The sequence below is a fragment of the Apteryx mantelli genome, chromosome 1, assembly GCF_036417845.1.
Source record: "Apteryx mantelli isolate bAptMan1 chromosome 1, bAptMan1.hap1, whole genome shotgun sequence".
In the NCBI taxonomy this organism is placed as follows: domain Eukaryota; kingdom Metazoa; phylum Chordata; class Aves; order Apterygiformes; family Apterygidae; genus Apteryx; species Apteryx mantelli.
In genome coordinates, this window is record NC_089978.1 from 133,122,813 (window position 1) to 133,135,394 (window position 12,582).

At 48.3% G+C, this 12,582-nt stretch overlaps 1 protein-coding gene across 1 annotated transcript; it reads right to left on the reverse strand.

Moving 5' to 3' along the window:
- Window positions 1–193: 193 nt before the first annotated feature.
- On the reverse strand, window positions 194–7,188 carry VTCN1 (V-set domain containing T cell activation inhibitor 1). Its single transcript, XM_013958058.2, is given in 4 exon segments — window positions 194–611; window positions 1,398–1,676; window positions 4,501–4,848; window positions 7,015–7,188. Coding segments are annotated over 4 exon segments (813 nt in total). The 5' UTR covers window positions 7,079–7,188; the 3' UTR covers window positions 194–489.
- Between the last annotated feature and the right edge of the window lie 5,394 nt (window positions 7,189–12,582).

Here is a 12,582-nt window from a genome sequence, read left to right on the forward strand (position 1 = left end):
AGTGTTCAAATAAAGTGGGTGGAGGCAAGGCTCATACCACAGCAGGCCTTGTGGAAAGGGAGAGGGAAAAGTGCACATTGCCTTGCAGCGATGAACTGTAGCCAGGGTTCAGAGGGTGCTTAACAGTAGGAAGCAAAAAGGGTTTAGGATCAGAGAGAAGGCTGAGCAGGGAAGGAAAAGAGAATGAGGAGAAGACTAAGAGAAGCAGAGAGTATAAGAAAAGACTAAAGTTACAAAAGGTGATGGGAGGAGCCAGCAAAGAGCTTGTGGTAGGGACAAGACAGTGGTCCCACCTCAAACCGGGGCTGAGGAAAGGGTAGGGACAGGGGAAAGGCATGTCGTCCCAGTCTGGCAGGCTTGAGATAAGCCTGCTGCTGTAACAAAACTTGGCAAGAGAATCAACAGATGCTTATACCAATTTCCCCCGCTGCCTTCTCTTTCCAGCTTACATCCGGGTCCGGCAGGGTTTCTGCCTGCTTTACAAAGGCTTTATATAGACAGCAGATACAGAGGAAGTAGAAGCATCCAGTGACAGGCTGGAAGGGAGGAGGACACTGACTCTATGTTCAGGTTCAGCAGCTGCAAGTTGGTCCCCCTTGTAATGTTGAAATCTGTAATGGAAGAACAGTGAGAGGCTACCAGAAAGGAAAGTACAGCTAGCATGAAAGATAAGTGTGTACATTTATTCCTCCCCATTTTTTTGAGTATTGATAAAAATAGGCCCTGCCTCTTATGCTGGAGACCCACTGCTGTGAAGCATTCACTATGGATGAGCTATGGCCCTTTTCATGAAGAATAGGCTTTTTTGAAAGTTTGCTTTCTTGTGAATAAGAAGGCTTTTTAAATAAAAGGGAAAGGCTAGAGTCAGAGAAACTTTCACTAGTAACAACTAAAGGCCTTCTGGTTTGTTAGGAAAAGTGATCTGAGCTGAACTGGCTAAAGAAAGTGTCAAAAGTCAAGGGCTCTTTTTTTCTTCTTCTTTGTTAACATACAAATCAGCATGTTCTTTTGAAGTATGTCCCTCCTTCCTTCCTGTCCTCGGACAGTTCTGTCCTCATGCCCATGGAACGATTGTGACCATGAAAAATGTCTGAGATGATAGCAGGACCAAACGTAGATCATTTCCTCAGTCCCAAAGAAGAACAAGCCTGGACTGGCCACAAATTTCATACAATCAACAGACTCATACCAATAAATTTGAGGATCATCTTATTCAGAAGAGGGAGTATTAGCAGGTACGCTAGATAGATTTTGCTATTTTGGTCCTGGAAGATGAAAACAAGCAGTACCCCCTGCCTTCCCTTCCTTGACTGAAACTACTTACCAACACAGGGAAGACATTGTTTAACCCACCTTCTCCCCCATGCATGTGGTTTCTGGGTGGTGTTAGACCCTACCTGTCACTTTGATGTCACCTGTAGCCTTGGCAATGTTGTTTTCAATCATGCAGGTGTAGGTGGTGTTAGCCATAATGTTGTGCAAAAAGGAGACCACCCTCAGGGTGACGTTTTCAGAGTTCAGCTCATAGCTGGTGTTAGCAACCTGGGGTAGGTTCTTTCCTGAGTTGCTGTCGGCAGTCCAGTGCACCATAGGGCGAGGGAACCAACGTGGTGCTTCACACTGCAGAGTGTCCCCACTGCTGCTCTTCTCCACACGGACCTCAGGGGTGCTGAAGGCTTTGTGGGAGGGAAACAGGGAGAGGGTCAGAAATAAGGCAATGCCCAACTGCCTGCCACCATGTCCCACATCATACTTCTAGAGTACTTTATGCTCAGCATCCCAGCACTACATTTAGCCCAACCAAAATCAGAAGCTCAGATAGCAGACAGAGGTCCATACAGGTTGGGCTACAGCAGTTTGAATATCAAATATTAATGATGACAGAGTACAGCTTGCCAAGTTCTGCTGAGGTAGTGGCACAGCTTTAGCTTCTTTGAGTAATGCTGCTTACCAATTATGAGCTTGGTTCTGGGCCAGTAAGTCAAGCATTTCTTATGAGATCTTGGTCACCCAAGTGCCCAGAGCAGACAGGGCTCAGGATCTTGCAGGCCTATGAGCACTGGCGTCTGTAGGACAGACAGACAGCATCCCCCGACAGCACTCACAACAGGTAGAACTCAGCTCACCTCTACCAAAGTCTAGAGGCTCAAAGGAGGCACCTGCCATAGGACAGGGGAAGGGGAAGGTGACTCACCCTCACCACTGACTGAGGAGGGAGCCTGATGGACAGCTACAGCTTGGTGACATGACACTCACACTAAAGGTGCTGCAGCAAAGGCAGCTCCACCTGAATCTGCAGGGGCTGAGGGCAGCCCATGGTGTGCAGCAGCCCTGATCTACAGGACTTTCACCAGCATTTCTGGATGAAACAAAGCATTTGAAGCCTACTGCAAACGCAGCTGTGTTTAAAACCAAGAACATCTCAGATAAAACTTTTTGTCTCTTTTAGCTTTGGTCTTCTAGAAAAACACACCTCTGCCTATTCACTGTATTTCCCACACATACATGCTTGAAGAGAAACAACAGCTTTAAGGAGGGCATAATTGACTAATTTTAATAGACAGAAATGCTAATACTGCATTTCATGTGTTACCTCCAGTATCTTTAGTGTGTGAATTACCTTATGGATAGAACCAACCAAAACAAAAGCAGGCAGATTTACAAGTTTTCAAAATGGGACCGGAAACTGAGTCCTCATGGGACTTAAGCTTACCTAAGCAAGCCAAAGCACTAAACTTGCTCGTCTACTGTAGTTACAAGCAGGTCTTAGATCCTTGCAATTGCAAAACTATGGGAACTCTGAGACAAAAAGTCGTTTTTTTACTGTTTGTGCAGGTTCTTCACATGGCAACAGAGCGGAAAATACGCTTTCCATAAGAAATGGGGTACTGTATAAAGCAATGCTAGCCAGATGTTCTTACGACATCAATTCTGGTGTTGCCTGTATGTCCCAAGACAGGCTCCCATGTAAGTTAAATGATATATAGCATTCAGAGGCAGCCAGGTTCTCCAAATCATCCACCACAAATTTCTGCACAGAAGTTGATGCCCACGTCCTGGTGCTTTGGCTCTGCTGGGCCAAGGAAACCTGGACTTGCAGAAAAGCAGCTTGTCTCATTCAAGAGCTCTGCTGATCACTACTGTCCTGCCACGACCGGCCTGAAGAATTGGCCTCCTTTCCTGGAGGACTGACTTGCCCAAGGTTTGAGAGTCACGAAGGTTTTACTCCTCTAACAATTCTTTTGGCTACCTTAGAAAGTTCCTCCAGAAAATCACGGCCCCACTCCCTTCTGCCAGACCCCATCAAGAAATGTGCTGGGACCTCAGGGATGCCCAGGTAACCTGGAAGCATTTCATATCCACACTAATGCAAAAGCCAGCCAGAAAAATGCTAGGTAAGACCACCTGCCTGTGCTGACTCATGTTATCTACACCAAGTATAGTCAGTATAACCCACCACGGTTTCATTAGAAAGAAGCAGAGATGACAAAAACAGATGAAACACTGCTGAGTTCAGTGGAAGCCTATCGCTTTGTGCCAGTAATGGTCACGGCCAGAATTTTCAGAAGAATTAAACACCCACGAGTGAAAATTCAGCTGTAACTGCACATGTTGTAAGGCTGGTCATAGACTCTAGCATGTTTTTTCATAACAAGGTGAACAGTTAAATCTAGAAAATATGTAATACTTCAAATAGCTATGATATGAGCAGTTGGCTGCTCTGAGTTTCATTTTTAAAAACTGAATAAATTATTAAAACAGAAAAAGGTATTAAATTGGCTATAATTTTTTGCTATGAAGCAGTTCACCTGGTTGGAGATATGTCTTAATTTTAGAGAGAAAAAGCTATCATTTTATCTTTAACAAGTGTAAAATCTGGATCTTTAGCAAGTATAAAACTTGGTCTATAGAACTCTACTCCTATTCTATAAATAGGGACTCTTTGTAGTCAGTCGAGTAACTAGCAGGCTATGTACGGAAAACAGAAGATAAAAGTAAATTTCTAAGAAGAACATTAAAATAATAATCTCCTTTTCTGGGACAAGGATGTGGAAAGAGAGGGTAAGTCCATAAACACCTCTGGAGAAGCCCCCAAACCCACTCCTACACATACTCCACTAACTTGTTTTTCCCACTCTGCACATTTAGACAGCTTATCTAGGCATGAGCAAAAACTTCAATAGGGCCATGCAGCACTTCCTGTCCTTAATGATTTTAAAGTGTGTGTGTGGGGGGGAAACAGTGTTCTTTTTTCAGATTATATTACAACCAAGGAAGAGATTGATACAGTAATTCCTTACAACCCAACTCAGGATTCTACAGAATTAATGTTCCCAGAATATGCAAGCAATTTTCATCTCTGTCGGTCATTGATACCGTGGGCGTTCCCCCCCCCCCCATAAACATGCATATACAATTCCTTGGACAAGTCTGGTGTCACTGAAACACTTTGATAGTAGGACAGTTTTCTTTTCCAACCCTTTGGCAGCATTTGCTCACCTCTGGTCCTGTACTGCAGCACAGCCACACCGCTGCCTCTGGCCGTGGTGACAGCGCAGCGGTAGGCACCGGCATCAGTGAGCCGCACGCCTCACAGCAACAGGGATGCATTTCCACCAGCCACCTGGTCCGCAAACACCGCCATACGGCCCTGGAACAACGCGTCCTGCTCCTGCAGGTGGTCTTCCCCACCTCTAAATTCATGCACCAGCCCCGCCAGTCTGGCCTTTGCCCACCGAATTGCCATGCTGCCGAGCTTGACATCGGGCTCAAAGGTGCAGCCCAAGATGCTGTTCTGGCCAATGTTCCCAGGGGATGGCAACGTGGTGACACTGATGGAGCGTTTCCCTGCAATGAGAAAGCACGGCGTGAGAAAACATAAGTGTGGAGAGAGGCTGGAGCACCCTGAGGAAGGAAATGAGCTCTTGCTAAATTGTGGCTCGCGAGCCCAGAGGCAGGTGGGGCTCGCTCAACGCAGGAGTGTACCAGGAGCAGCTACCGATGCACTGGTGCAGCTGGCAGAGGTCAGCTCCCGTGGCTTATTTACAGAGATAAAGCACAGGAGCATTTCTTTAGCAGATAGGCCGCTTCAAAAAGCAGTTTCTCATATTTGTAGGAACAAGTTTGAAAAGCATTTGCATGGTCTTTACTTGCTTGCTTATATATATAAGGGTTTTTTTCTCATTGCATCTTCCAGAAGAGCGTGGGTTTTGGGGTCTTTTTTTAGTTGGGACCTTTTTTACACAAGGCATTGTAGGCAGAGAAAAAAGAGGTTGCTTTTTCACCCTCACTGGAATCAAACTTGTTTTCTTTTGTTTAAGAAAAATCAGCATTTCCCTTCTTTGGGGATGCAGACATCTCCTCAAGCTGAATCCTGACTAGTAAGCCTGAGAAGTAGCTCCTTCCCTGATCCGGTTGCTCTTTCCCATGCAGCCCTTCCTTAAAAGTTCTTTCCTAGCATACTCAGGGCTGCATTTTGTCCAATACCAAGCAATATATTTTTGTCATCTTGTATGACCAGGGGAACGGGCCCCATCCTGGCAGATGCTGCCTGAGTTAGCAATAAATACCATGTTCTCCTTCTGTCCAGGACAAGGAGCACAGTATGTTTAGGACTTTATGTTTAGGTTTAGAACTCCAAGCACAAGAAAATTGCAGCTAACAGCACTCCATCTCCAGCGACACAGGCTGCTGTACACTTATCAAACCCCTTCCTCAGCTGGCTTCCTGTAGCACAACAAATAGAGCTGAATGGTTCAGTTCATAACAGGCCAGCACCTTGTTAGTTAGATAACAAAAAAAATGATTAAATTCTGCTGTGAAAGCACAGGTCGTGGGGGCACGATGGAGCTGCCCTCGAGCAGCTGGGGCTCGCTTGTGCACAACCCCGGTACAGTCTGGGGCCAGTCCTCTGAAAAGTTTTTGTAGAAATTAAGAGCCAACACAGATTTCGTGATGCTCTGCTCTGAGCGCCAAGTGCTGTTCTTCAAACAGGCCCTGAGCACATGTGGTGTATAAATCTCTGCAGTATTTAAAATATACAAGAGCTCACATTCTTCTTCCTTGGCGAGAGGAAAAATTGGCTAAGTTTCAAGAAAGCATACAAATCTATAAGGATGACAGTTATATATGAATGTGAATCCCCGTCTGCTGACCAGGTACCTGCTGTTTCCCAGAATTTGCTCCCCAGGGGTGTCTTTCGCACAGCTGGTGTCATTCAGCAGAGCCACACACACGGCCAAAGCGTGGATAGAGCCTATCCCTGTAATTTGGCAGGATCGAGCTGTGCTGTCTTTCAGAAAGGATCTGCCTCACATACTTGCTAGCCTGACAGGAAAACAGGGACATGTCTAGAAGACGCAGCCCACTATTACAGCATGTTTCACCCTCAGCAAATAGCCAATGCGTTGGTCAGTGCCATTACGCCACAAGCTCCAGCAACACCCTGGGTTTGCATGGCAGGGCTGGAAACTCTGGGTTCAAGTGTAGCTGATGATCACAGAATCACAGGATGGTTGAGGTTGGAAGGGACCTCTGGAGATCATCTAGTCCAACCCCCCTGCTCAAGCAGGGTCACCTAGAGCATGTTGCACAGGATCACATCCAGATGGGTTTTGAAAATCTCCAGAGAAGAAGACTCCACAACCTCTCTGGGCAACCAGGAGGCAATGATGCCTTGCAGGTGACTGCTGAAGTGATACACAGAATGTGTTTTTTCCCTTTTTCCATACTTTAGGAGGCTACAGGAGAGCCAACCTACAGTTTAATACTGAAGAGTGATACCTTGTTAAGAAATGCCAGAATTTAAGTTGTCTGTGCAATCCTAAATCAGCCATTTTGTACATAAGCTTTATAAAGCAAGCCTTAATTAAAGGATCATAGACTGCATCACTACACAGGATCCCACCTCAGCCAAAGCACCCCGTGGAGAAACGGAGTCTACAGATGGTGGTAACAGCAGGGCCAAATTTCATCATCCCCTGGTACCAGCAAGAAATCTAACCAGTCACATACCTGAGACACCAAAACCAACGATCAGGGCAATCACTGCTGCTAGGACTATAATGACAGTAGTCATGCTGTTTGGGAAAAAAAGAAAGGACAAGGTTATTGTGCAGCCAAGGCAGGAGAGCTGCAGCCTGGAGCAAGGTGAATGGGTGAGGAGCAGGACCACCGCAGTGACAAACAGTCAGGAGAGCACTCCTCATCAGAGCTAGGGACTGGGAAGTAGGAAGAGAGGAGATCCAGGTTTTCCCTTTGGGAAGAGCTGGCTGGCCCCAACCGGGAGTATTCCTATCTGCATTTCTCATTGCGTAAATGCAGCTCACCCCTCCTGCCCTGGCTTGTGAGGGACCAGCTCCCCACGGAGGTGAGCAAAGCACCTGAACCCAGGGAAATAACCCATAAGAGCCAGGGAGTGTGCAGCTGGGGATGGGAAATAGGGCTAGGTTTGTGAGCTGGCTGGATTTGGGTATCCCCATGCATGGATGGAAAAATGAGTTCTGAACCAAGTCTGAGGAGGAGAAACCACCTGCCAAGTGAAACAGAGGTGGAGCAGCCCCTGGCAGAGGAGGCCGGAAGCTCACTGGAGGGAGCGTGGGAGGATGTATGAGCTGTTTGGGAGAAGCCTGCCCCCAGCACAGCCCTGGCTTAGCCATCCTAACCAAGCACAGACTCCTGCCAACCTCGGCGGAGCAATCTCACATAATCCTTGACGCATTTTCACATGTGGTGATGGGTTGTGGCAGTGTCCTGCATAAGGGCTCTTTGATATCAGTGAAACCACACTGAAACCCCAGTTAATGTGCACTTGTAGCAGCTTCTTACCCAATCTTGGCTGCATTACCGGAGACACCATGATCGCAGGGTTAATAAGCAGAACTAGGGAGCTGCATCATGCAAACTAGCACCTTCTGCATGAAGCAGCAGGGAAGGGAAAAAGGAAAGACAGGCTGAAAAAGGGGCCAGAGGGGAGGAGAGGTCTGCAGAAATTTTGCTTGCCCTCCCGCTGCCTCCCATCTTCTCTGGCCTCACCCTGAAAGTCTGTGGAAAGTTGGCTGAGGGAGCTCTGTCTGTACATGCCAACATGCTTAGGAGAACAGAAGTATGTATTTTCATCATGAGTTTGTTATGATTCCAAGTCCATTTCAAGCCCTTTGAGTCAGCTGGCAGCCTAGAAACCCTCAAAACTGGAATGCTTCACACATTTGATTTGCTCCCTATTTTCACCAGGTTTCATTTATAATTAAGGGTGACAGGACTTCTAGTCCTGATGCTCCCAGTGACACCTCCCAGTGTCCCATGGCTGCCATCACAGGTAATCCTACCCAGGAGGAAAGTGGTGGGTATCCATCCTGGTGGGTGTTGAGTATAGAGACCACACAGCCAGGGACCGATTACTGGTAGCTACTTTCTCTGGGGATCTGGTAACTTCATTCATTTGTAGGCTCAGCTGGGTCCCACAGTGTGACAGCTCCTGTTGGCAATTTGGCATGTCTCATGGGGCCCAACCCTGAGTCACTTGGGTTCTCAGCCAGGCTCACTGTGGCACAACCTGGTGCTTGCTCATCTCAGAGCAGATACTGAGCCTCTTGCTTGTGGAAGAATGGTTAAGTGAAAAGGGGCATGATCTCTTAGAAGTGAGCAATCCTGTCTTCACGATGGAGGGAGGATCCCACAGCTATGCGAGCTGTCCTTGAACAGCACAAAAGAAGGAAGCTACAAGGAGGTAAACAAGTCGACAGACCTCTCCACGTGGACAGCAATCCTGCACCAACCGTATATCCGCTTTAGGCGCGTGAACAAAGGCTGTAAACCAATCATATAGCTATCGCTAGCACATGCTTATTGCCTGTCTATATATACTCTGTAAAAGCTTGAATAAAGGGAGAACGATCATACTCACATTGAGACTCATCGTTACTCCGGGTCCGTCTCCCACTCCGACATCTGGTAGCAGAGGATGGTTCTGCTCGACTAAAATCTCCGAGACTGCGGTAAGCAGCTAGAGGAGGGGAGTGGGAAACCACGGCTGAGAGAGGCGCTGCTTGGGGCAGAAGCAAAGCAGACGCTGGCGTGGGGTCGCGCCCCACCTCTCAGGCGCAGCTATGGAAACAGACACTGCGGCCACGCTACTCGCCGGAATCCTCTCTAAGAGAGGGATAGACGCACTGGTGAAACTGTTACAGAACTTGATTAAACTGGGACGGCGTTGGGGTCATTTTTCTGACTCCCACCTGTTATTTTCCGTATCGGAATGGCGGGACTTTGGGGGAACAATGTAGCAGAAGTCAATTGAGGGGGACGAAAAGGAGGAAAAGGAGATAAAAGCCATTCGTACGCTTTGGAACACTGTGTTAGAGACTTTAACATCAATGAAGGCAGAGAGAGAAGTAGCTTGTGCAGCTGCACAAATTTTGGGTCCGGGGGTCCCTGCCGATAAGCCCCGAAATAAGTTGGGACCTGTCGCGCGGTTCTTCGGACTGCCTGCCGTGAGGGGTATGTCTGGGACGGTCTGTAAAAGCATTGACGAGCTGCGGAAGAAAGGGGAGGGTCGCGACTCCCCGGGAGCAGAGAAAATAGTACTACCGGAGCCCGAACAGGCACCCGAGAAAGTGGAAGTTTCTACGGGAAAGGCCGGTGCAAGCTCTGAAGCAAAAGCGGAAGTGCGCCCGGAGGAGGTCCTGAAAGGGGCGGAGGCCGCACCTCTTGCCGACCTCATAGACTTGGGCGGAGAGAGGTACCGACCTCCTCCTTCTGCCCCTCCTCTTCCACCGCCCGCCGCACCGTCGTTGCACCCCCCACTGCCGTCCTTCAGCGAGTCCTCTGGTGATACCACCCCAGTCGCCAGGAAAAAGTTGCCGCCAGCCCCAGATGTCACTGCAAAAATATTGCAAACAGTTTTAAAGCGCCTTGAGGAATTGGAGCTGCAGACAAAGCACAAGGGGGGAAGCGTTCCTCCATGATTCCTGAGCCCCTCTACACCATCCGCAACTGCGCCTCCCGTACTTACGCGTTGGAGCGGCATTATCAGACGCCATTATAGAAGGACAATGGAAACCTCTCGGAGGGGCCGAGGGTCCCACAGCATTGGCATTCCCTGTGATACAACAGAATGGCCAAGGGAAATGGGAGCCACATGATTGGAAAATCTTGCAACAAGCTCGCACTACCGTCTCGACCTACGGAGTAAAATCCGAGGCGACGAGGCAGATAGTGAGTTGGATCTTCTCCGCCCACCTCATGTGTCCTCAGGACTGCAAGAACTTAATGAGACTGTTACTTACCCTGACGCAATATCTCCTATGGGCCTCGTCATGGCATCAGCGAGCCGCCAGTGAGGCAGCTCGCAGACAAGCGGAGGGAGATCCTCTCCGTGGAATAACTGCTGATATGCTTGTAGGTGAAGGAGCCTACAATGACCTACAAGCGCAAATAACATTCCCGCCGAACATGTTGCAGCTGTCCGCTCGGCTCGCGTTAGACGCATTTCTTGGTCTACCAGGATCAAGTGCTCCATCATTTAGCAATCTACTTCAAGGGGCAACGGAGAAATATAGTAATTTCATAGATCGACTGGGGGAAGCAATCATGCAACACCCTGATTTGTCTGATGAAAGCAAAAATCAAATGTTCAAGGTGTTGGCCTTCGACAATGCTAATAAGACCACAAAACAAACGTTAGCCAGCTTACCCAAGGGGGCTGGAGTAGAAGAAATGCTCCTAAGGTTTGAGAGGGCTGAAGCACAATGACAAGGAAGCACAGTTGCCGCTGCAGTCCAAGGAGGAGTTCGGGAAGTGATACAACCGTTAGCCGCAGTAGTACAGCAGAAGCGGGCCCGAGAGCCCAGAAGGCCTGGACAAGCGCCGGGACAACCCTTCCGCGGAAAGTGTTTTCGCTGTGGGGATTTAGGACATGTGAGATCAACTTGTTGCTCTGCCGTCTGGTGTGATCGCTGTCAAAGGAACACACATGCCACGAAAGCCTGTACGGGAAACTGGAAACCGAGCGTGGAAGGAGGCCGCATGCAGACACAAGTGAATCCTTGAAGCGAGACACAGGGTTTTTGCAGCAACACCAACCCGCAACCCGAGGGAGCTTGGGAGTAGATGTGGAGACCACAGTAGATGTCACTCTCGTTGACTCCACTGTCCAGAAAATCCCCAGCAACGCGATAGGGCCTCTCTTCCATCAGAATAGTTCCATTGGAGGATTGCTGCTAGGCTGCTCTTCCGCCAGTATCCGAGGACTTATTGTGTTACCTGGAGTGATCGATGCTGACTACACGGGTCGCGTCTACATCATGGTCTACACTGTTTCCCGCCTGTTTTCATTCCTAAAGGTAGCAAGATCGCGCAAATAGTCACTTTTAGCAGTCCATTGGGCCGTTCGTCGCAACCCCACCTCTATCGAGGTGACCGTGGTTTTGGGTCTACTGGTCCTGCCGTCTGCTTTACTACAAAAATGGACCGGCGTCCTACAATGAGTGTTGTCATCTCACAACATGGTGTATCAAAGCAAGTTGAAGCGATGCTGGACACCGGAGCTGATGTTACAATCATCAGCCGAACCATATGGCCTATGGGCTGGCCGGTAGAACTGCCAACGTCGTCCATTGTGGGCGTTGGAGGACAGTCTACCCCTCATATCAGCAAACAACCAATACATTTGCAATTTCCGGAGGGTCAACAAGCCAGCCTTAAGGTGTATGTGTTGCCTCTATCTGGGACATTGGAGGCATTAATTGGCCGAGATATTTTAAGCCAAATTGGAGCAGTGTTAACTACGAAGCCTTTTTAGTCCTGGGCACTGGGGAGCAGTCGCCCAACCCGCCGCTGACTTGGAATACCGACAAACCTGTGTGGGTTGACCAGTAGCCCATGACTGAAGAGCGACTGCAAATCACTAAACAACTGGTCACCAAACAGCTTGCCTCCGGACACATCAAGCCTTCTGTTAGTCCATGGAATACACCCATTTTTGTCATCCCCAAGAAGAATGGAAAGTGGAGACTCTTGCATGACCTCCGCAAAGTCAATGAACAAATGCAATCTATGGGAACGTTGCAACCCGGGATGCCATCACCTGGTATGCTACCAGATGGATGGCACATACTGATAGTCTATTTGAAGGACTGCTTTTTTACCATTCCTTTACACCCTCAAGATACACAACGCTTTGCCTTTTCTGTGCCAACAATAAACAAGGCTGCACCTGCGGAGCGTTATGAGTGGGTTGTTTTGCCGCAAGGAATGAAAAACTCACCGACATTGTGCCAACTTTATGTTGCATGGGCATTGCAGCCACTTCGAAACCAATGGCCGGACACCATAATCTATCATTATATGGATGACATTCTCTGTTGTCAGGAAAAGTCTTTTACGGACGAGTCATTACCAGCTAAGCGACATTCTATCTACAAAGGGACTTATCATTGCACCAGAAAAGATCCAACGCACGGCTCCATGGAAATATCTTGGATGGTCCATTGCAGAGTCTAAAATTCGACCCCAGAAAACAGAGCTCACAACTCAATTATGTACCCTGCATGATGTTCAAACCTTACTTGGGGACATTCAATG